The 26,087-nt window shown below is 38.5% G+C and overlaps 1 protein-coding gene across 2 annotated transcripts in view; it reads left to right on the forward strand.

The window, feature by feature from the left end:
- Nucleotides 1-25,798, forward strand: part of LOC126460637 (zinc finger protein ZPR1) — a 66,012-nt gene extending 40,214 nt beyond the window's left edge. For both annotated transcript variants that reach the window (XM_050095930.1, XM_050095931.1), the window contains 5 exons: nt 2,022-2,179; nt 4,606-4,891; nt 19,492-19,652; nt 23,573-23,836; nt 25,599-25,798. In XM_050095930.1, the coding sequence (XP_049951887.1) occupies nt 2,022-2,179; nt 4,606-4,891; nt 19,492-19,652; nt 23,573-23,836; nt 25,599-25,721 (992 nt within the window). In that variant the 3' untranslated portion in view covers nt 25,722-25,798. The remainder of the gene's footprint in view (nt 1-2,021; nt 2,180-4,605; nt 4,892-19,491; nt 19,653-23,572; nt 23,837-25,598) is intronic.
- Nucleotides 25,799-26,087: the final 289 nt, after the last annotated feature.

A 26,087-nucleotide genomic window follows, 5' to 3' on the forward strand; every position in this document is an offset into this window, starting at 1 on the left:
ATAGACACACAAACAAACACAAACACGCACACAAAATTCAAGCTTTTACAAATGTCTGCCTTTACAAATTTCTGCTTGTGTCTATGTTTGTGTATGTGCAGATGGATAATTCTGTGTGTGTGCGCGAGTGTATACCTATCCTTTTTTCCCCCTAAGGTAAGTCTTTCGGCTCCCGGGATTGGAATGACTCCTTATCCTCTTCCTTAAAACCCACATCCTTTCGTCTTTCCCTCTCCTTCCCTCTTTCCTGATGAAGCAACCGTTGGTTGCGAAAGCTTGAATTTTGTGTGTATGTTTGTGTTTGTTTGTGCGTCTATCAACATGCCAGTGCTTTTGTTTGGTAAGTTACATCATCTTTGTTTTTAGATACAGGTAAAACTGACAACAGTATGTAATAAGCAAGTGAAGTCTCCAAGTGTAGACAAACTAATTTTATTTATTTAAGTTATTAATTTTCAATAATTTGGATTTTTTGACATTTGAGAGAGAGAGAGAGAGAGAGAGAGAGAGAGAGAGAGAGAGAGAGAGAGAGAGATTTACTTGTTAACTATCTCTGCAAACACCATATAAAAGCTGGTGAACTTCTCTCTCCCACTAATATCTAATTTTATATCATATGTACTTGCCTTAGCTTTGTATAAACATTTGCCGGACTAAACAATGAATAAAGAAATGTATACTTCAGCAACAAATATCAGTATGTGATAGTTTTACAATTCATTCTCACTTGTCATGCCATGATCTTGAGGTGTGTGGTGGCCTCTGTGCTTCATTTCCCTAGATTCTAGCCATATCTAAACATGGCGCATATACAGGGTAACTGAAGTAACGATTAATTTTCATGAAACGTGATTAATATAAAAACATAGATCTATACAGCAAGGACACTTATGAGGTATAAGAAATAATTTAAGTTCAATGTGGCCAGCCGACATCTCAATACAGAGTGACTGTCTTTCTGTCGCAGCCCAAACACATTCTGTAATTGATCACGTGTGATGCTGTTAACTGCTTCCACAATCCAGTCACACGACTGATGGAGGATACTGATTCTAACTGTGCACATGTTGAACTCTGTGTAACCCAGATGAAGTAGTCTTATAAGTGGGTAAGGTAAGGTGACTTTGGAGCCCACTTTTACAGTGAAACTCTAGTGATCCAGCATCCAACGATCATATGGGCAAGGTAACATCAAACAATGAGAAAAAATGGGAGGAGACTTGGCTTGCAGGTACACAACAAAATTTAGAATTCCATCAGTCTTAAATTGTGGTTCCAGGAAAAGTTCAAGCATGTCGAGCTACCTGGTTCCTCTTATCATTTGCTCAGCATAGATAGAATAGACCATAAATCTTAGCCTTACTCATCCCTAGCCATACTTTCAGTTTTGAGGTGTTTCCCTCTCTTTCTTGCACCTCATGAAGATTGTTGTCAGCCTACATCTGGCAGTTGTGTTGGTTGACAAAACCATGTATGTGAATATGGCTCGTCTGAGCAGAGGAGCTTATTTAACAGGTTTTCATTTTCCACATCCTCCAAAAGGTCAGCATACATTTCCATACGAGTGGAATAATCTCCTCCTCTGGGTGACACATTAGCTAGATGTGACACGCTGTCTCCTGTAGCAAAAAAAAGAAAGAATACACCAGACATTGGCTTGTAGAATGACCAGCTCACTCCCCAGCCAATGAACGGAAGTGTGTGGGCTCTTCTCAGTGGCCTTGTCAGTGCTCCAGACTACATTTTTGTGTGTTGATGGTTGTCCAGGACATTCCTCATGAAGCACACCTCCTTTTTATCAGAATTCATTGACAAGAAGGGTGACATCAAATGTTTTGCCACCAAGTTTCCAGGAAACAATGGCTATCCTTTCTTCTATGGAGAGACTGTTAAAGACCTGTGAAAGAAGAATCGATTATACAAATAACTTCATGAAAATGAATCCTTGCATTTGGGACACACTTTATTATTGTTAAAGTCTTTAAATGGCTCTGACTAATATTGATATGTACAAATTTCAGAAATAACAACTGTCGAAGGTATAATTGACAGAAGTATAAATGGGTTAAAACAAGATCAACCACAGAGGCGTGAAGAAAATCCAGAAGCTGCAGAAAAAATAGAGCAGTTCATATCAAAGTTGAAAGATTTAAAGGAGATGAAAATGCCTTTTTCTATGGTTGGTATGTTTTTGTAGTTCTCACATAATCGTTATTGATTACTATAAAATTTTTATGCTTTAGTGACTTGTCATTATTTGAACAGAATTCAAAACTTTAGCCATGTCACTATAAATTAGTTGTTTTGATGTGTAATGTGACATGCTTTTCTAAAGATGAAGAAAAATTTAGAAAAGCTAATCACCAATAAAAATGTATATTATTTAAGAGTAAAGGAGACCACTCACCGAATAACGGAAGTGTCAAGTCGTCGACAGACACACACAATGTGTGTGTGTGTGTGTGTGTGTGTGTGTGTGTGTGTGTGTGTGTGTGTGTGTGAGAGAGAGAGAGAGAGAGAGTGTGTGGCGCGTGTGCCTGTGGTGGTGGTGGTGGTGGTGGTGGGGGGGGGGGGGGGAGTTAGGGGTAGGATTTATTTCTACATCTGAATGTACATCTGTACTCTGTAAACCACTGTGAGGTGCATGGCAGAGAGTACGTCCCATTGTACCAGTTATTAGGATTTTTTCCTGTTCCATTCACATATGGACTGCGGGAAGAATGAATGATTGTTTGAATGCCTCTGTGTGTGTGTGTGTGTGTGTGTGTGTGTGTGTGTGTGTGGTAGTTATTCTAATCTTATCTTCACGATCCCTGTGTGTGTGATACATAGACAGTTGTAGTACATACCTAGAGCAATCATTTGAAGACAGTTCTTGAAACTTTGTTAATATTTTCTCGGGATAGTTTACGTCCATCTTCAGGAGTCTGCCGTTTCAGTTCCTTAAATATCTCTGTGGCACTCTGCCATGGATTAAACAAACCTGAGACCATTCATGCTGCCATTCTCTGTATATGTTCAGTATTCCCCCATTAGGCGTATCTGGTATAGGTCCCACACACTTGAACAATATTCTAGGATGGGTCTCAAGAGTGATTTGTAAGCAATCTCTTTAGTAAACTGTCCGTACTTCCCCAGTATTCTACCAATAAACTGAATTCTACCACCTGCTTTACCCGCGACTGAACCTGATTATTTCATATCCCTGCAAAGTGTTACACGCAGGTTCTTGTATGAGTAGGCCAATTCCAACACTGGCTCATCGATATTATAGATGTAGGTTACAATCTTTTTTGTTTTGTGAAGTGCATAATTTTACATTTCTGAACATTTAGAGCAAGTTGCAAATTTTTGCACCATTTTGAAATCTTATCAAGATCTGACTGAATATTTATGGTTCTCCTTTCAGATAGTACTTCATTATAGATAACTGCATCATCTGAAAAAGTCTGAGGTTACTATTAATATTGCCTGCAAGGTCATTAACATACAACATGAACAGCAAGGGTCCCAACGTACTTCCCTGGTGTTCACCTGAAGTCACTTCTACGTCTGACCAAGATAACATGCTTTGTCCTCCCTACCAAAAGTCCTCAGTCCAGTCACAAATTTCATGTGATACCCCCACATGATTGTATTTTTGACAAAAGCATAGGTGTGGTACTGAGTCAAATGATTTTTGGAAATCAAGAAATACTGCATCTACCTGATTGCCTTGACCCAAAGCTTTCAGTATGTTGTGTGAGAAAAATGAATTAGGTTGTTTCACATGATCGATGTTTTCGAAATCCGTTCTGGTTGGCATTGAGGAGGTCATTCTGTTCAAGATACCTCATTATGGTTGAGCTCAGAATATGTTCTAAGATTGTACAACACATTGATGTCAATGGTATTAGAGAACAGGGCACCATTTTTTCTTTGAGGGATTTACAATAGATTGTAGTTCGAAGAGGGGAGGGGCCTCTCAGCTGCAAATTCAGTACAGAATATGACAGGAATCCCTTTGGGGCATGGAGCTTTGTTCAGTTTTAATGATTTCAGCTGTTTGTCAACACCACTGACACTAATGCTTATTTCATTCATCTTTTCAGTGGTACAAGGATTGAACTGGGCCAATTCTTCTGAGTTTCCTTTTGTAAAGGAACATTTGAAAATGGAGTTATGCATTTAAGCTTTTGCTTTGCTACGCTCAATTTCAGTTCCTGTCTCATTTGCTAGGGACTGGATACCAACTTTGGTGCCACTAACAGCTTTTACATATGACCAGAATTTCTTTGGGTTCTGTGAAAGATCGCTCGACTGTATTCTGCTGTGGTAGTCATTAAAGTCATCACACATTGCTCTCTTGAAAACTAAATGCTTTATTTTATTTATTCTGAAAGCTAGCAAGTTTTCTTTTTCTTTTACATGTGTTTCTTGAAGACTCAATGCTTTTGTTATTCGATGAGCAGTCACCTTTACTTCTAAAGTATTTAAATTCTACCAGAACTTTACTACTATATTTAACCAATAAAAGTGAAATGTTTGACAAGGCTTAATTTGATGTCACTTAAAATAAATAAATAAAACCCTTTGATAGTCAAGATTTGAATTCTTGCATTTCAGATTTTTGTTGACATAAGTGGGAATATGTTCATAGAAAATCCTAATGCACCACACAGGGATACTGGTGTTACCGTTACATATTTCAATCGAACAAAAGAACAAGACCATTCCTTGGGCATCTATGAGCATACTGAGATCGAAGAGAGTGGTGGTGATGAACCAGGAGTTTTGAAACCTCTAAGAGAAGGAGAACACACTTTGGAGGATCTGCAAGGAGAAGTTCTACAGTTTCCAACAAACTGTCCCGATTGTAACTGTCCTTGCCAGACAAATATGAAGTTGACTAGTATCCTTTATAGAATCTGCTTGATACGGAATTGTGACATTACATAGAAATCGAGATGTGATTAATGCGATATCTTTATATGTATTTTAAGTAAAACCGCTGTCTGCACTGTAATTTATTTCTCCCAGATGCATTTCGTCTTTTTTCACTGTAAGGCATCTTCAGTGAGGTCTAGAACAGTGTAGTTTTTTATATGTGTTATTTTTATATTATCAAACGATTCACATTGCATTTTTATGTAAATAAGTAATTACTTACAGTTTGTTGGCATCTGCGTTACCTCTCATCTGGTCTGGAGGTAACATTTCTGAAACATAAGCTCATTTATATATTCCAAACTTTGTCTTCACACTTTTCAGTATGTTTACCTTAATTTTTGTGGTGCACTATTAGTCTTTTGCCACTAGTTGTAAATATTTGTTCCAAAACTATGTATTTAAAGATGTAAATATTGTGAGTTCATTATGTGCTTCCTCCTGTGTGGTTTGTTTACCCACAAATTGCCAAGCTAACAAAGTACATGTTGAAAACTTATGTCTATTCATGAGGTTTATATCTGTGTGTGTGTGTGTGTGTGTGTGTGTGTGTGTGTGTGTGTGTGTGTGTAAGAGTGAGCGTGCACGCGCTTGGTTGTGTGGGTGCAGGGCGGGGGTGGGGGGAGGGGGGGGGAGGGAGGGGGGAGTGTTGTTGGTGGTTTGAGTTGTCGAGTATTGAATATGAATGTAATAGCTGTTAGAGAGTGATTGAAAGCTTTGGTGATCATCTGGTTTGAGTTTTGATTTAAATGTTATGTGGAGGGGTCCACGGTCAAGTGAGTGAAAAGGTGTTGGGTGATATTATTAACTCTACAGCTCAAATCACAAACACACCTCCCCCCTCTCAACACTCCCCATGCCACGTTGCGTGCACACACACACACACACACACACACACACACACACATCATGAATAGACATTAGTTTTCAACATATACTTTGTTAGGTTAGCAACTTGTGAGTAAATAAACAACACAGTAGAAACACATAATGAACTCACAATATTATTAAGTCCAAAATAGTGATTGTGCACTATGAAAATAAAAGTAAACGTGATGAACAGTGTGAAGAAAAGTTCAGAATATAAAAATGTTCTTATGTTTTGTAGATAAAGTAGTAGTGCGACCTCCAGACCAGGTGAGAGGAAATTCAGGTGCCAACAAACTGTAAGTTTGCCTGCCAACCCAAAGTTTGGTATAGATTTATTGATGACATCTTCATGATCTGGACTCACAGTGAAGAAGAACTCCAGAATTTCCTCTCCAACCTCAGATCCTTTGGTTCCATCAGATTCACCTGGTCCTACTCCAAATCCCATGCCAGTTTCCTTGACGTTGACCTCCACCTGTCCGATGGCCAGCTTCACACGTCCGTCCACATCAAACCCACCAACAAGCAACAGTACCTCCATTATGACAGCTGCCACCCATTCCACATCAAACGGTCCCTTCCCTACAGCCTAGATCTTCGTGGCAAACGAATCTGCTCCAGTCCGGAATCCCTGAACCATTACACCAACAACCTGACAACAGCTTTTGCATCCCGCAACTATCCTCCTGACCTGGTACAGAAGCAAATAACCAGAGCCACTTCCTCATCCTCTCAAACCCAGAAACTCCCACAGAACAACCACAAAAGTGCCCCACTTGTGACAGGATACTTTCTGGAACTGGATCAGACTCTGAATGTGGCTCTCCAGCAGGGATACGACTTCCTCAAATCCTGCCCTGAAATGAGATCCATCCTTCATGAAATCCTCCCCACTCCACCAAGTGTCTTTCCGCCGTCCACCTAACCTTCGTAACCTCTTAGTTCATCCCTATGAAATCCCCAAACCTTCTTCCCTGCCCTCTGGCTCCTACCCTTGTAACCACCCCCGGTGTAAAACCTGTCCCATGCACCCTCCCACCACCACCTACTCCAGTCCTGTAACCCAGAAGGTGTACACGATCAAAGGCAGAGCCACGTGTGAAAGCACCCACGTGATTTACCAACTGACCTGCCTACACTGTGACGCATTCTATGTGGGAATGACCAGCAACAAACTGTCCATTCGCATGAATGGACACAGGCAGACAGTGTTTGTTGGTAATGAGGATCACCCTGTGGCTAAACATGCCTTGGTGCACGGCCAGCACATCTTGGCACAGTGTTACACCGTCCGGATTATCTGGATACTTCTCACTAACACCAACCCTTCTGAACTCCGGAGATGGGAACTTGCTCTTCAATATATCCTCTCTTCCCGTTTTCCACCAGGCCTCAATCTCCGCTAATTTCAAGTTGCCGCCACTCATACCTCACCTGTCATTCAACAACATCTTTGCCTCTGCACTTCCGCCTCGACTGACATCTCTGCCCAAACTCTTTGCCTTTTAATATGTCTTCTTGTGTCTGTATATGTGTGGATGGATGTGTGTGTGTGTGTGTGTGTGTGTGTGTGTGTGTGTGCGGGCGAGTGTATACCCGTCCTTTTTTCCCCCTAAGGTAAGGCTTTCCGCTCCCAGGATTGGAATGACTCCTTACCCTCTCCTTTAAAACCCACATCCTTTCGTCTTTCCCTCTCCTTCCCTCTTTCCTGACGAAGCAACCGTTGGTTGCGAAAGCTAGAATTTTGTGTGTATATTTGTGTTTGTTTGTGTGTCTATCGACGTGCCAGCGCTTTCGTTTGGTAAGTCACATCATCTTTGTTTTTAGATATAAGTAATTACTTATTTGCATATAAAAAAAGTGATGTGAACTGTTAGTTAATCTAAAAATAACCCATATCAAAATGAAACTGTATTGGTCTAGACCCCACTGAAGATGCCTTAGAGTGAAAAAAAGTGAAACCTGTCGGGGAGAAATAAATTATAGTGCTGCAAGAAAAGACAGTTTTATTTTCAAAACAAAATAACATATCTGTGCTTGCTGTTGATGATGGCCAACAAACAAACTTGTTTCAACATCCATTATTTGTGCACTTTCTTTTGTACTGGTGACTAACAACTCAGTGCATATTTTACAGAAGGACAAAGCCCAGCCACCAAGTGCTAAAACTGAAATATAAACTTAAAATATTTTGAATATTGAGTCTTCACCTAAATATATGCAAGAGAAATAACAGAGAACCCTTCTCAAGAAAAAGGTAACGAGCAGAGTAGTCAAAGGGCTTGAAAGCTGGGGGCTTGTTTGCATAGCTGGAGCATCATTTCCAGCCTTACGGCCTCGAATTATGGATCCGCTGTCTGGAGTGTTCCACAAAAGTGAGTGTTTTATGTGAAAACTTGCAGGTTTGATGCATAACCACAGTTCACTACAAATATGTGAATGAGCTGCTTTACAAGTGTTCCTTCAAGAAAACTGTGTCTTTGTAAGGAAAGTACTGTCATCCTCACATTGACCACAGGAATGAATTTTTTAGTTATTTCTTTGCATTCTATAGTGACTGAAGCTAATGCCACTGATTTGAAAATGAGTTTTTTCAGGTATTTATCACACAATGATCATGACTGACAGTTTCTACTGTGTATGCTAGAAGAGAAAAATATCAGTTGTAAGATTTTCACTATCCATGGTTGTGAAACCAACCACAGTTTGGTAGATAATGGTTAAACAATTTTGTATCTCGGTTTATTTGAGTTTCTTGTCTACTGCGACAAACCTACCACGACCATTTCACATAAGCCTACTCTTTTGATATACACTTAAATTTTCCCCAAAAATCTCACTGCTATCAATTTCAGGTTTTAGCCCACTTTTTGTGCCTAGTATTACGCGAACTTCACTGCTTTTAAGGAGCACACTTAGCTCTGGCACTTCGTTGTGAACGCTTCAACAGTTCACCACCAGGATTTTAATACTCTTACCTTTGGGAGGTACGTCTTTCGATCTTACACTTGTACTTGTGGATTTCCTACAGCTGTCATTATCTGGATTGTATGGAGAGTTGGCTTATCTAAAAACCACTTGTGTGCACCTGACACACAATCAGCTATGTGGGGAGCAGAGGCTTTGATACGTAGCGCACACCTGATAGTTCTCAACCCTATGGTGCACATCCAGAAAGTCACAGCCTAGCTTGTCATAGAACTTTCAAAGTCTGTGGTGCCATCTATCCACTGGACTCTGAACCAAAGGGCCACAATCAGCTCTGGGGCAATGCTGCAAATTGTGAGCTTCTTAACTTCACTAGAATGACCCAGTAATGATCTCAGAGCCCAGATGGCGGGCATCATTTGTTCCAGCATGTGCCACAATCTGCAGTTGGTTGCACCCAGATCCATCAGTGGCTGCCAGAATAGCCGCTTTAATATGTTGAGTGAGGCCTCCAGGCATACACCTGAGTGCATCTAGTGTCCTTTCTTGTCCCTTGCTACCGTTTCCCTAATGGGTACCATCATTCAGTGTACATTTGAACTGCTGACAATTAATAGACCCGTTTCCTTTTGCATTGGACTACTGCTGATTTTTTTATTTTTTTTGCATTTGTCAAGCTGAAAAAATTACTAATTTCCTATAAGAATTGTAACAAATACACAAAATAAGAATTCTGATAATGCAACAGAAAAACCTGTGGTATAAATTACTTAGTTCCTAAAACTTTTTGAGGTTGGTTATAGTTATTACGAAACCAGAAAATGCAGTTTATTTACAATTAAATGTAGATAATATGTACTCCTTTTTTAAAGGAAAACTATGTAATACAATATTTTAATTAGAATGTCTGCTACAGTAACTAAATCTCAAACTCTGATTTACTAGAAATTAGATTATGCACTGGACAATGATAATGTCCAAAAATTCTCAAAAATGCATGTTTGTTAGCGTTGATATGTAATGAAATTGTGATCTATTCTTTGGAAGCAACTGTCAGTCACAACTGTTGTTTTGCTGAGACATAGTCATCCAAAAACTCTTGTACTGGTAACTTACAAAAATATTGTTTTGTAAACAAAAAAATGGTTTCATAAGTGCCCGAAAAGTCTAAAAAATGACTTATTTATCATTTACTTATACAATTAAATTAGAGAACTAATGAAACTTCCTGTCAGATTAAAACTGTGTGTCCGACCGAGACTCGAACTCGGGACCTTTGCCTTTCGCGGGCAAGTGCTCTACCATCTGAGCTACCGAAGCACGACTCACGCCCGGTACTCACAGCTTTACTTCTGCCAGTATCTCATCTCCTACCTTCCAAACTTTACAGAAGCTCTCCTGCGAACCTTGCAGAACTAGCACTCTTGAAAGAAAGGATATAGCGGAGACATGGCTTAGCCACAGCCTGGAGGATGTTTCCAGAATGAGATTTTAAGGAAAGTATGGTCATCCTCACACTGACCACAGGAATGGATGTTTTAGTTATTTCTTTGCATTCTATAGTGGCTGAAGCTAATGCCGCTGCTTTGAAAATGAGGTTTTTTTTTTCAGGTATTGATCACACAATGATCATGACTGATAGTTTCTACTGTATATGCTAGAAGAGGAAAATATCAGTTGTAAGATTTTCACTATCCATAGTTATGAAACCAAGAGTAGTTGAACAGTTTAAACTTGGGCGAGGGGGAATTAATGATACTGATATTCACTGATGTGACAAAAGTTGTGGGATAGCGATATGCACACGCATTGTGATTCCCGACGATATACAAATATTTTAATACGTTATTCTACAAGTAAATCTAAAGAAAAAGTTTCACATAAATATAGGTCCCCTAATGCTTAGTTACGGAGTTACAGCTAATAAAAGATTTTGTCTAAAATTTAGTAACTTTGCTAATATGAACATTTATTGTGAATGTATTGTGAAATTGTATGTACACTGTACATCTTCCTTAACACTGAACTTTGTTTTCTCCAGTTTAACATGAATTCACGTGTACTATGGTATTCGTTATTACCATCATTTTTCCAAAATTAAATTCTCTACAACTTCTGTTAAAAACTTTGTGCAATTGTATGGAATTAAAAAAAAAAAAAAAAAAAAAAATTTGGGCAAAGTAGTTAATAAATTAAAAATTTTGCTGGATGTTCTGGAAAACTACTGCAGATACATGCCTGGGACATGTTATATTACATTCATCAGATCAATAACAACAAAATAAATGGAAATTGTGCTTTACTTTAACGTCATACAGTTTTACGAGGGCTTCATATCAACGAAGTCGCTAAATTTCAGGCAGAATCTTTTATTAGTGCCAACTCTGTAACTAAACATTTGCAGACCTAAGATTATATGACCCTTTCTTTCTTTCTTTTTTTTCCATTGTAGAATAACATATTCAAATATTTGCATGCCTTCGTGTATCACCCTGTATATAGACGGTGGTAGTATCACACACACGAGGTACAAAAGGGCAGTGCATTGGAAGAGCTGTCGTTTGCATTCAGTTGATTCTTGTGAAAAGGCTTCCAATGATGAGAATTAACAGACTTTGAATGTGGAATGGTAGTTCGAGCTAAGTGCACGGAGCATTCCATTTCAGAAACCCTTAGGGAATTCAATATTGCTCGATCCACAGTGCCGAGAGTACTAAATTCGAGGCATTACTTCTTACGACTGACAAAGTAGTGGCCGACAGTCTCCACCTTAACGACTGAGAGCAGCAGTGTTTGCATAGTTTTTTCTATTTTGAATGTGGCTTTTAATTTCTATTTCTTCCAACAAATTCCTCTATACCGATTTCTAAGCAAAATGTAGTATTTCTAAGTTTTCCTTTAATGCTATTCTGTGTGTTGGACTGTGTGATCAGGAAAAGTTGATTAGTTTAAGTTGCTTATCCTGAGTACATGCATGTATCCTCTTGACATTACATTGATACTCTTACCAGTTTAGTCAATATAAAATTAGTGCACACAGAACAGTTCAGTTAATAAATACCAGATTTGTTGTGTACTTATTTTTTTAACTTAAGCTACAAGTTGGTTTATCTTTCATTGTGTTATTTGTGGAGAAACTAATCTGCATATTTTAGTGTAGCCAAGTTTCAGTTTTGTATGACGCCTTACCATTGAATGACACGCAAACATATTTCACAGAAAGGGGTGGGTGATGTAACTGATCTAAAGTGGTGTTTGTTGTAAATGTAGAGCTATTTTGGTTACTGTATTTGTTTTTATTGTTGCTGTGAAGCTTATTGATGATGGCAAATCTATACTCATTGTTATGAGTTATTAGTTTAATTGTGTTTGGTTCTTGTAGTTTCTTATTCAGCATGCAGGGGAATTATTTCCAATCTATTGAAAATTGTCATATAATGTTCTATTGTGTGTTGCTTGGGATAACATGAAGGGCTATTGATTGTGTTGGAACCTGACTACATCTTGATGACCAGCTAGAGCTGAGAATTTGAAGCCATTTTGACTATTTTTCTACTGTGACTATCTCAAAATACATGTAAAGGTTTTTAAATACCGCTACCAGTCACAAACTTTGTTAACTAATGTATTATTTAATTATTGTGCAATATGTTTTGAGGGTATACCTCATCATCAGGCTATATGGCATTACAAAAACAATTTCACAATAGGATCATGCAGATGTTAAACAGACTTTTCATAAATGCTGAGGTTATCCTGTGGAAGAAGATGAAACCTAGTAAGAGACGATGTTACTTTGTAAGCTGGACTGATGTTTGCGACTGATGTTTGCGGCTGATGTTTGCGGCTGATGTTTGCGGCTGATGTTTGCGTGAAAATGCTTTGTAACAGTTACTCACTTTGTTCTTATGGTGTGGCAGTCTCGTTGTGATAAGCTGGGGTATTTCCATTTCTGTGGCTCTCTTGGCTTTCTTGATCACTGTTCACAAATTTTCAAAAACGTACCAGTAACTTGGAAATACAATCACAAAAACAAATATGAAGTTCACTGGGCAAGATGGCAGTCAAAATACAGGTGGTTTCGATTTGACGATCGATCTGTCGATCTTTGTGGTGTCAGATGTTTACAATGTCTTCTGTACGTCTTGTTACAATATTACAGATGTAGGTTGGCAAAATACATTAAAATTTGAGCACCAGTTACAATATTATTGTACAAACGAGGTATAGGCCTAGCAATGGGAAGTCTTCCAAGTGGAATCATTGCAGAAATTTTCATTTACCACCTTGAAAATAAACTTCTCAGTAACAAAGACATAATGACCCAGAAAATTGTACACTACTGCAGATATGTTGAAGACACATTCATTGTATACAGTGGAACTGATGAAATAGAAACTCTATTAAACAACTTTAATAATTTACACAATAACATCCAGTTCTCCAAACAGCATGAAAAAGATAACAAAATTAGTTTTCTAGACATGACAATAACTAACACAGACCAAACCCTAAATATCAATGTGTACAGAAAAAAAAAAACAACATACAAAGACAGAGTTATTAATAAATCTTCCACACATCCCAACTCACATAAACAAGCTGCATTCAGATCCTTTTTAAACAGAGCTGCCGACTACAAGGCACTATCAAATACATTGCACATAATAACGGCTATCACAGACATGAAAAAGACACACTTTCACAACGAACAACCAAAAATGACAACAAACAATGTGTCACAGCTTCCTTACACAACATCCAAAAAGACAAGTATATAATGTTACCATATTTAGGTGTCGTATCAGGCAAAATATCCAAACTGTTTAAAAAAACCAGACATCAGAATCACCTTTGCTACCAACAATTACTTAAAAAAGAAACTGATACATGACATCTCACATCCTACAGAGAAACTTAACAGAACAGGAATTTATAAAATTACATGCAGTCATTGCAACAAATATTATATTTGCCAAACAGGAAGAAATTTTAAAACCCGCTTTAAAGAACACATCGAGTGTTTCAGATTTGGCTAACCAAATAAATCAGCTAGGGCAAAACATATCAATGAAACAGTACACATTGTTGCAATAGACCACGATCTCAACATACTACATCGGAGCGTGAAATGTCATATCCCTTAATCGGGCAGTTAGGTTAGAAAATTTAAAAAGGGAAATGGATAGGTTAAAGTTAGATACATTGGGAATTAGTGAAGTTCGATGGAGGAGGAACAAGACTTTTGGTCAGGTGAATACAGGGTTATAAATACAAAATCAAATAGGGGTAATGCAGGAGTAGGTCTAATAATGAATAAAAATTAGGAGTGCGGGTAAGCTACTACAAACAGCATAGTGAACGCATTATTGTGGCCAAGATAGACACGAAGCCAACGCCTACTACAGTAGTACAAGATTATATGCCAACTAGCTCTGCAGGTGATGAAGAAATTGATGAAATGTATGATGAGATAAAAGAAATTATTCAGGTAGTGAAGGGAGATGAAAATTTAATAGTCATGGGTGACTGGAATTCGACAGTAGGAAAAGGAAGAGAAGGAAACATAGTAGGTGAATATGGATTGGGGCTAAGAAATGAAAGAGGACGCCACCTTTGACAGGAATGGGGGAAAGGGTTATTTCACGAGGGGCAAGATAGATACTGCCTACAGGAAAATTAGAGAGACCTTTGGAGAAAAGAGAACCACTTGTATGAATACCAAGAGCTCAGATGGAAACCCAGTTCTAAGCAAAGAAGGGAAAGCATAAAGGTGGAAGGAGTATATAGAGGGTCTATACAGGGGCGATGTTCTTGAGGACAATATTATGGAAATGGAAGAGGATGTAGATGTAATGGGAGATATGATACTGCGTGAAGAGTTTGACAAAGCACTGAAAGACCTAAGTCGGAACAAGGCCCCAGGAGTAGACAACATTCCATTAGAACTACTGACAGCCTTCGGAGCTCCAGTCCTGACAAAACTCTACCATCTGGTGAGCAAGATGTATGAGACAGGCAAAACTCCCTCAGACTTCAGAAGAATATAATAATTCCAATCCCAGAGAAAGCAGGTGTTGACAGACGTGAAAATTACTGAACTATCAGTTTAATAAGTCACAGCTGCAAAATACTAAAGTGAATTCTTTACAGTGGAATGGAAAAACTGGTAGAAGCCGACCTCGGGGACGATCAGTTTGGATTCCGTAGAAATGTTGGAACACATGAGGCAATACTGACCCTACGACTTATCTTAGAAGAAAGATTAAGGAAAGGCAAACGTACATTTCTAGCATTTGTAGACTTAGAGAAAGCTTTTGACAATGTTGACTGGAATACTCTCTTTCAAATTCTGAAGGTGGCAGGGGTAAAATACAGGGAGCGAAAGGCTGTTTACAATTTGTACAGAAACCAGATGGCAATTATAAGAGTCGAGGGACATGAAAGGGAAGCAGTGGTTGGGAAGGGAGTGAGACTGGGTTGTAGCCTCTCCCCGATGTTATTCAGTCTGTATATTGAGCAAGCAGTAAAGGAAACAAAAGAAAAGTTCGGAGTAGGTATTAAAATCCATGGAGAAGAAATAAAAACGTTGAGGTTCGCCGATGACATTGTAATTCTGTCAGAAACAGCAAAGGACTTGGAAGAGCAGTTGAACGGAATGGACAGTGTCTTGAAAGGAGGGTGTAAGATGAACATATACAAAAGCAAAACAAGGATAATGGAATGTAGTTGAATTAAGTCGGGTGATGCTGAGGAAATTAGATTAGGAAATGAGACGCTTAAAGTAGTAAATGAGTATTGCTATTTGGGGAGCTAAATAACTGATGATGGTCGAAGTAGAGAGGATATAAAATGTAGATTGGCAATGGCAAGGAAAGCGTTTCTGAAGAAGAGAAATTTATTAACATCGAGTATAGATTTAAGTGTCAGGAAGTCTTTTCTGAAAGTATCTGTATGGAGTGTAGCAATGTATGGAAGTGAAACATGGACGATAAATAGTTGGGACAAGAAGAGAATAGAAGCTTTTGAAATGTGGTGCTACAGAAGAATGCTGAAGATTAGGTGGGTAGATCACATAACCAATGAGGAGGTATTGAATAGAATTGGGGAGGAGTTTGTGATACAACTTGACTAGAAGAAGGGATCGATTGGTAGGACAAGTTCTGAGGCATCAAGGGATCAGAAGCAGCTTGCACTGGATAGAGTAGCATGGAGAGCTGCATCAAACCAGTCGCAGGACTGAAGACCACAACAACAACAACAACAACAACAACATAATAATAATTTAGAAAAGAGCTGGAAAATAGGCATATTGGAAGAAATGGAAATATTAATCCCTGGCCACATGGGGAATAACGAGATGCTGAATGAAATGACAGACTTCAAAAATCCACATTTCTTTTCCAATTTAACTAAAGTACTCTTAGAATAAAAGATACATAACATCACATTCATTTGACAATAGCTTAGCTTAGCAATAGCTTAGAAATGTTTAAAATAAATTGTTCTTATATCATCATTTGTACAATAATATTGTAACACGTGCTCAATTTGTTATGTATTTTGCCAACCTACATCTGTGGTATGATAACGAGACGTGCAGAAGACATTGTAAACATCCGACATGACATAGATTGACAGATCAATCGTCAAATCGAAACCAGCTATCTTGCCCAGTGCACTACAGATTTGTTTTTGTGATTATATTTCCAAGTTACTGGTACATTTTTGAAAATTTGTGAACAGTGATTAAGAAAGCCAAGAGAACCACAGAAGTGGAAACACTCCATCTCGTCACAACGAGACTGCCACGCCATTAGAACAAAGTGAGCGACTGTTACAAAAGATTTCCATGCGAACATCAGTCCAGCCTACAAAGTGACATCACCTCTTACTAGGTTTATTCTTCTGCCACAGGATAGCCACAGCATTTATGAAAAGACTGTTTAACATCTGCATGATCCTATTGTGAAATTGTTTTTGTATTGCCATATAGCCTGATGATGAGCTATACCCTCGAAACATGCCGCACAATAAATAAATAATACATTAGTTAACAAAGTTTGTGACTGGTAGCGGTAGTTAAAAACCTTTACATAGAGCTGCGAAACCAAATATATACACAAAATTTCATCCAACTTCTGTTATGTTGTACTGTTAGAGAGAATATGTAACCATTTACAGTCAGTTTAGTTAATTAATCGAACAGAAAAACCAAACATTGCTGGGAAAACACTTCTTCTTCTTCTTCTTCTTCTTCTTCTTCTTCTTCCTCTTGCATTGCGCCCTCTGTGGAACTACAGGTCAGCTCTCATGGATTATGTTGTGTTGGCTGAAGAGTCAACACCGTGTTACTAGAGGAGGCCGAAATGCACGTGTTTTAGCTAACGCAGGCTGGCGTGAGGAGGGAGGGACTATAATGACGTGAGGTCTGGAACATGACAAGGAATTAGCATTCAGAAGGTGGGCGTACTTAGTTTGATACTTAACTTTAATCCATTAATGATGAACGTCACTCTTGATGGTGCATGATTCACAATATTATCTGTTCAGAATACATTCATAGTAACTGAATATGGCGCCTTGCTAGGTCGTAGCAAATGACGTAGTTGAAGGCTATGCTAAACTGTCGTCTCGGCAAATGAGAGCGTATGTAGACAGTGAACCATCGCTAGCAAAGTCGGCTGTACACTTGGGGCGAGTGCTAGGAAGTCTCTCTAGACCTGCCGTGTGGTGGCGCTTGGTCTGCAATCACTGATAGTGGCGACACGCGGGTCCGACGTATACTAACGGACCGCCGCCGATTTAAAGGCTACCACCTAGCAAGTGTGGTGTCTGGCGGTGACACCACAGATTACATTTTCTCAGAGCATGTTCATCTTTTCTCTACTGCTCTTTCACCAGTATTCTGACATCTTTAGTTTCCGCTTATTGTGTCTGTTCCACTGGCGACACACTATACCTTTCCTGTATCCTTCTCTGTTGTCAGTCACCAGCTTATTGGTTGGTGTGTACTTTTCTATCACCTTGATCTCCAGCACTTACCAAAGCAACCAAATTGTTTCCTGTGCTTGCTGTTGCTTCCCATACTCTTTTCACCATTCTGTCTGTATTACATGTCATGCAAACCTTGCCCTTTCCAGTCCGATTGCTCCTGATGTCATGTTCCAGTACAGTTATTCCCTAGATCTTCGCCGGCCGGTGTGGCCGAGCGGTTCTAGGCGCTACCGTAGCGGTCGTGCGTTCGAATCCTGCCTCGGGCATGGATGTGTGTGATGTCCTTATGTTAGTTAGGTTTAAGTAGTTCTAAGTTCTAGGGGACTGATGACCTCAGATGTTGAGTCCCATAGTGCTCAGAGCCATTTGAACCAACCCTAGGTCTTCATAGCCATCTCTGACCATCTCTTTTAGGGCCTGCCATTTTCTTCAGTAATTATCTCTCTCTTTCTAGTTGATATTGTCAACAATTTTTCGTCTTTAGGGCCAGCAGCATAATATATTTCTGTTAATGACACGATTATTAGAGTAGATTCACCAAATAGCTGCTTATAATAAGTAATCTTTATTTATGACAGACTGTTTCGGCTTTATTGCTGTTTTCAAGTACCTGCAATTACAATTTTGGTGAGAACAGGTATGCATACCAATGTCATTTATATTAAAACACCTGTATTATACTCAGATCTAGATTATGTGATGTCCACATTATGTGGACTCTTTTATAATTGTTACTGCTTTGTTACTGCTTTAATAAGATGGTAAATGATGTAACAATGTTGAAAATAAAATGTTAATTACCACATGAGAGCAGTTTGATAGTTCCACTCTTACAACGCTATATATTTACAAAGATTGTGCAAATGAACAGCGATATTATTTTATTAACTGGAATTTTTTATGATTGTCTTTATTTGTTGCTTATGTTACTTCCAATTTATCCATTTTCATTTTCTAAAAGTTCAATGAAATTTTTGAGATAGTACTTGTGTTAGCATTTTGTGTGTTTGTTTAATATTTATTGTGGATATTTTCTCGTATACATATAGTTTCTAATTCTTCAAGAATGTTCATTCAAAAACCTTCTGGTATTCTGTGCAGAATCTTTAAAAGTTAAATGTATAGCCTCTACCAAGATTTAGGCTAAGAACAAGAATCATTGCAGCAGTGTGTCACAGCAGTAGAAGTAGTCCATTACTGTACCATGTTGTTCATTGGTATCACCAATCAAATCACTTGCTAACATGACTTCAGATCTTCAGTCAATCAGATCTTCAGATACTTGACAAGAATAAGGGACCGGTTGGTAGGACATGTTCTGAGGCATCAAGGGATCACAAATTTAGCATTGGAGGGCAGTGTGGAGGGTAAAAATCGTAGAGGGAGACCAAGAGATGAATACACTATACAGATTCAGAAGGATGTAGGTTGCAGTAGGTACTGGGAGATGAAGAGGCTTGCACAGGATAGAGTAGCATGGAGAACTGCATCAAACCAGTCTCTGGAGTGAAGACAACAACAACATCAACAACAACAATAATTTATTTTGCTGGTGGGACTCACGTAAGCTCATTATTAACATTGTCCTGAAACATCAGTATGTTAATTGCCTTTGGTAAACATATATTAAGTGCTCAAGGTGCCACAGAATGTGCTCTATCTTATATTGTGGAACCATGGTTTCAATAGGTGAGAAATTTGAAGAGAGTTTTGAATTTCACAGGTATACTTTTGGCTAAAAGGCTTTGATATCTCCTTAACAAAAATCATAAATTCCTCATTTTAAGGAGGTCATCATAATGGCCACAAATTGTGAAAGCTGTGGGCATCGCACCAACGAAGTGAAATCAGGAAGTGCTATTGAACCAAAAGGTGTTCGTATAGAAGTAACTATTTCTTCACCCAAAGACCTCACTAGAGATTTGCTAAAGGTAATTGTCTTGCATAATTTTTATTCATTATATTAAGATAATATTCATTTTGGCTTGACATACTGCACATTATTCTTTGTAGTTACAATCAATGAAATGTCTTTGTAGTGAAGGTTACAGCATACACTGAACTGCCAGAGGAGCCATGACTATTTTGCGGATTTGTGTGCTCTGAGTTGTTGCAGAATTTTTCTCTTTTTTCCTCCCAGACTACTACTACTACTACTACTCCTACTCCTACTCCTCTGACTATCTCGTCTCGAGACTCCATTGATCCCAATGTGAAGGCTTTATGTTGACATGACTATTTCTTAGCTTCTGAATCAGATTTCTTACTTTCCTTTCTTCTCACACACTTTTGGCAAATTAAAGTGAAGTCCCCACTTTTGGGTTTGGTTAACTTTTTTTTTCTTTTTTCAAAATTTGTACTTTAGTAAAGAATGGCAGCTAGCTCTAAATATAGATAAATGTAAATTAATGCAGATGAATAGGAAAAAGAATTGTGTAATGTTTGAATACTCCATTAGTAGTGTAGCGCTTGACACAGTCACGTCGATTAAATATTTGGGCGTAACACTGCAGAGCGATATGAAGTGGGACAAGCATGTAATGGCAGTTGTGGGGAAGGCGGATAGTCGTCTTCGGTTCCCTAATGGGTACCATCATTCACTGTGCATTTGAACTGCTGAGAATTAATAGACCTATATCCTTTTGCGTTGGCCTCCTGACACCAGAGAAAACATGTTTCCCAAAACAAGTGAAGTGAGTCCCACTGGCTCAGTTTCAGTTTCAGTGACAGACCTTGTCGGTTTGGGGGATCAGTACAACACCCTGCATCATCCCTGATCCCCACCCACCCTGTACAGTACTCCTAGATCTACCATTGACACGCCACTCACAGTCAAGTCGATGAGTAAAGAGAGGTCCTGTACTTCCTGCGGAGGAGATGGGTTCCACAGGAGAGGATAGTACTTTAGATACCTTCGGTACTGGTACCACTGGTACACGACTCTCGGGAGCTCTTCCGACACACTGATTTGCCAGCAGGTGCCAATCATTTGACAGTAGCCGAGGTAATTTCCAACTGCTTTCAAACTTCAGTCAACTCATCCCGTGTTAGAGAACAGCATTCACAGTGGGGCTGCATTTTGGCTGGTGCAGGACAGTGAACACGTAACTTTAAACCTGCTGATTATTTTTTACATTTGTCAAGCCGAAAAAATTACTAATTCCCTATCAGAATTGTAACAAATACACAAAACAAGATTTCTGATAAGGCAACAGAAAAACCTGTGCTAAAAATTACTAAGTTCCTAAAACTTTTTGAGGTTGGTTATAGTTATTAGCTAACAAGAAAATGCAGTTAATTTACAGTTAAATGTAGAAAATATGTACTCCTTTTTTAAGGGAAAACTATATGTAACACCATATTTTAATTAGAATGTCTGCTACAGTAAGTAAATCACAAATGCTGATTTACTAGAAATTAGATTATGCACAGGACAATGATGATGTCCAAAAATTCTCAAAAATGCATGTTTGTTTGAGTTGATATGTAATGAATTTGAGTGTGATCCATTCTTTGGAAGCAACTGTGAGTCACAAATGTTGATTTGCTGTGAAATAAAGTTATTCAAAAACTCTTGTACTGGTAACTTTCAAAAATTTAGTTTTTTAAACAAAAATATGTTTTCGTAAGTGTCCGAAAAGTCTCAAAAATGACTTATTTCTCACGTACTTATACAATTAAATTAGAGAACTACTGTCTGAACAAGTATAGGCCTTCTCTTCTGAAAGAAAGATCACAAATAAATTTAGGTCTACAATTGTCGATAACAGGTGGTGTTTATTGTGGCACTCACTAATGTTCGAAATTTCGCAATATATCACTGTACAAACATTTAATAACAGTCGAAAAGATTTTGCATGAACACTGCAAACAGAATGTGAGTGCAGAATACCAAATTGGCACACAAATAAGTGAAGTATGTGTATGTAGAAAACCAAATTGTCGCACAAATTGTTCAAACATTGTTTCTCTTAAAGGAAATTCCGAAGTTTTCGTTTGTATATAAATAAATGCATAAATAGCACAGCTTTTTTACTTAGCTGTTTCTGTGCCAAATTTTGTCGTCATTCCCAGCATTGACATCTTTATCTGTCACATGCTGCAATGATCATAAGTCACCCACAAAGTTACGCATAATGTGCTTGACAGTCTGTCATGATGGTGTGCCTCAAGTTTATATGACAACTTGTTGCTGAATACCATAAGTCTAAACTGATATCTCACTTATTGTATCACTTTTGAGTTGTGATAATCCACTAACTCCTACCTGAACAGACTCTATAACCTTCTGTGAATTGCCATACTTCAGCTGCACCTTATTTTCCTCACCGAAGAGCCAGACCTCGTGATGCCGTACCAGTTTCCATTTTGAAACTGAAAACAAATACTGATCATCCGTGGTCCATCACCCTTCTACAATCTCTATCCAGTTGCTGCCATTCTGTGGTTGTTCTGTGTCTTGCACAGTCTCTAATGTGTGCCGTCAGTAATTCTGTCTTAATAAAATGATTTATTTTATTTGTTGTTGTCTTCAGTCCTTAGACTGGTTTGATGCAGCTTCTCATGCTACTCTATCCTGTGCAAGCTTCTTCATCTCCCAGTACTTACTGCAACCTACATCCTTCTGAATCTGCTTAGTGTATTCATCTCTTGGTCTACCTCTACGATTTTTACCCTCCATGCTGCCCTCCAATGCTAAATTTGTGATCCCTTGATGCCTCAGAACATGTCCTACCAACCGGTCCCTTCTTCTTGTCAAGTTCTGCCACAAACTCCTCTTCTCCCCAATTCTATACAAAACCTCCTCATTAGTTATGTGATCTACCCATCTAATCTTCAGCATTCTTCTGTAGCACCACATTTCAAAAGCTTCTATTCTCTTCTTGTCCAAACTATTTATCGTCCATTTTCCACTTCCATACATGGCTACACTCCATACAAATACTTTCAGAAATGACTTCCTGACACTTAAATCTATACTCGATGTTAACAAATTTCTCTTCTTCAGAAACGCTTTCCTTGCCATTGCCAGTCCACATTTTATATCCTCTCTATTTCGACCATCATCAGTTATTTTGCTCCCCAAATAGCAATACTCATTTACTACTTTAAGCGTCTCATTTCCTAATCTAATTCCCTCAGCATCACCCGACTTAATTCAACTACATTCCATTATCCTTGTTTTGCTTTTGTTAATGTTCATCTTACACCCTCCTTTCAAGACACTGTCCATTCCGTTCAACTGCTCTTCCAAGTCCTTTGCTGTCTCTGACAGAATTACAATGTCATCGGCGAACCTCAACGTTTTTATTTCTTCTCCATGGATTTCGATACCTACTCCGAACTTTTCTTTTGTTTCCTTTACTGCTTGCTCAATATACAGATTGAATAACGTCGGGGAGAGGCTACAACCCTGTCTCACTCCCTTCCCAACCACTGCTTCCCTTTCATGTCCCTCGACACTTATAACTGCCATCTGGTTTCTGTACAAATTGTAAATAGCCTTTCGCTCTAGGTTTGCCTTTCCTTAATCTATTTTATAAGATAAGTCGTAGGTTCAGTATTGCCTCACGTGTTCCAACATTTCTGCGGAATCCAAACTGATCTTCCCCGATTTACTTTGGCTATATAGATAACATCACGGGCATGTCATGAAAATGATCACAGCAAGTGCAGCTCTTCTGTTTTTATTGGTACAGTACTATGGAACTGTGGAGCTCCCAATTATAAGACGTTATGTGCACTGACTGTAAGAAATGAAATAGTTTAGCAGCATCCTACCACCCTAGCATACAAAATGTCATAATGGTGTTTCTGTATTTATCCGATAATTTCTTTTTTTGTTCCACAGTCAGAAACGTGTTCTTTAATCTTGCCAGAGCTTGACGTTGATGTGGGCCCGGCGGCATTGGGAGGTCGCTTCACGACTGTGGAAGGGATACTTGTCGCAATGAAGGAGCAGCTGGCTGAACGCGGTGCAATGTTTGGCGACAGTGTGACTCCTGAAACCTCAGAGAAGCTCTCTGCTTTTCTTGCCCGACTCGACTGTGTGCTAAACTGCAAAGAATCTGCTACTTTGGTTCTAGACGATCCTGCTGGAAACAGTTATATTCAGGTATGAAGCTCATGCACTACGATAACAATGTCAGTTTCCAAAGTTCCCATGTTATAATAGAAAAGAGATTCATGATAGGAAACTGTGAAGATGTGGACAGATGTGGTGCAGTATCTTGACTGACAGGTATTCTGGGAGTTGGCAATACTTTGAGGAGGATGGATGTTATGTATACTAAAGTCTTGGAATATTACCAAATGGGCATGGTTTACCATGGTCATTTCATTACTAGTTACATAGAGTGAGCTACCATTTCTGCATATTTGTGGAGCAAAAATTGAAATATTAAACTATTTTAGCGTACTTGAAATTTCAGTATCTAAAAGCTCCAAAACCCAAGAGAAGCTTTATATTAAATTTGCTTTTGCACCCAGTTAGCTTATATATTTAACTTGTAGTTAGAATGTCTCTTAAGAAGATTTCAGTGCTGTATTGAATCAGAACCTTTCAGTTATTAGTGGATCACATAAAAAGGTTTATTACAGTTGATTTAAAATATTAAAGCACTTTTACTTTAGAACATTGTAAACCTGGAGAGGAACTTCCTTCAAAAGTGTAGAAACCTTTACTATTAGGACACTAGTGTGAGAAATTGAATTTTCTTGTTGCTCTTTTTTTTGCCTGTCTGCTATTGAATTTCAGTTTAATGTAGTTTAGTTTGGTAGTTACAGGCAGTGGGGAAAGTGGGAGATGTTTGAGGGGCGAAATGTGATTGGTATGGAAACTGGATGATAAGTGCTGATAAAGAACCCACAGTATAGGGTGAGAATTTGTTACTGTGATTTGGAATTGGAAATGAGTTTTGCGGAGGGTGAAGAATGGTACTTTGCCGGCAGGTGTGGCCGAGCAGTTCTAGGCGCTTCAGTCTGGAACCGAGTGACCACTCCGGTCGCAAGTTTAAATCCTGCCTCAGGCATGGATGTGTGTGATTTTCTTAGGTTAGTTAGGTTTAAGTAGTTCTACGTTCTGGGGAACTGATGACCTCAGATGTTAAGTCCCATAGTGCTCAGAACCGTTTGAACCATTTTTTTGAAGAATTGTGTTTTGAAAGTTTGCACATTCAGGAGATAATGCCAAAGAAAAGGAATGACTGGAGAAATACAATATAAAAATGCAAATTAGCAGTGGTGTTAAAATGCTTAAGACTGGAACAAATGTACTGTGGAATGCGGTTCAGAATGAGAATGTAATGTTTGATAAGTGCTGGAAGTGGCCAGTAGTTAGGGACATGGCAGACAAAAAGGTAGAAATGTGAGATATTAGCAAAGATTCAGATAAAAAAGAGAATGAAGTCATGGAAAAAATTACCAGTACAATTAAGAAATGGAGATCATGTCAGAACGCTGACAAAGAAGTAACTATGATAAAAGTAACACTAAATTATAAATAGATAAACATAAAAAAGTAAAACTAACCAGATAATAGGAAGAATCATATCAGTCATAGACATTGTGAGCGAATTTGAACAGATTAATTTACTTTTCCTTTCTTCAGATTCTCTGCATCCCTTTTTTCTCCTTATTCAATGCTTGGAGTGAGTTTTCTTCGTCCTTTATTCTAATGATGAATTTTTGAAAGGTCTCACAGTTCAAGATTTGGCTATTTCTAAATTTTTGTATGTGCCGGTTCTGCTTCAATCACATTTCCATAAGAAATGTTATCAAGCAAGTAAAATATACCATACATAACATTATTTTGTCTTAGTGCTTACTGATATGTGGCAGAAAAATGAAAACTAATTTGACAATCACTGATGTTTCAGAACCTAACAGATGATTGTGGCGAAGACCACGGGCTTAAAATAACTTACTACGAAAGATCATTTGAGCAGAATGAAGAACTGGGACTGAATGATATGAAAACAGAGAACTATGAACAAGATTGAAGAGTCAAAACTTTACATTTTATGTAATAATTGTTTTTTATGTATTAGTTACTGAATAAATTTGTTCATAAATTTTTTTTTCCTCTTGTAACACACTGCAATTAACATGGCTGTGACTGTAATGAGCGTTAGGTACACAAACAAGGGACAGCAGTAGTTGTCTCTTTCGCAGCGAGTTAGAAGAAAAAACTAACTCTGGGCCTGATCGGATCCACAGCCAGATGATCAAACATCTCTCATCTGACTACAAGCGACGTATCCTTGTCATCTTCAACCGGATCTGGTGCGGTGACGTCCTTCCATCACAATGGCGGGAGAGCGCCATCATTCCGGTGCTCAAACCCGGTAAAAACCCACTTCATGTGG

Source organism: Schistocerca serialis, chromosome 1 (assembly GCF_023864345.2).
Source record: "Schistocerca serialis cubense isolate TAMUIC-IGC-003099 chromosome 1, iqSchSeri2.2, whole genome shotgun sequence".
NCBI classification, from domain to species: Eukaryota; Metazoa; Arthropoda; class Insecta; order Orthoptera; family Acrididae; genus Schistocerca; species Schistocerca serialis.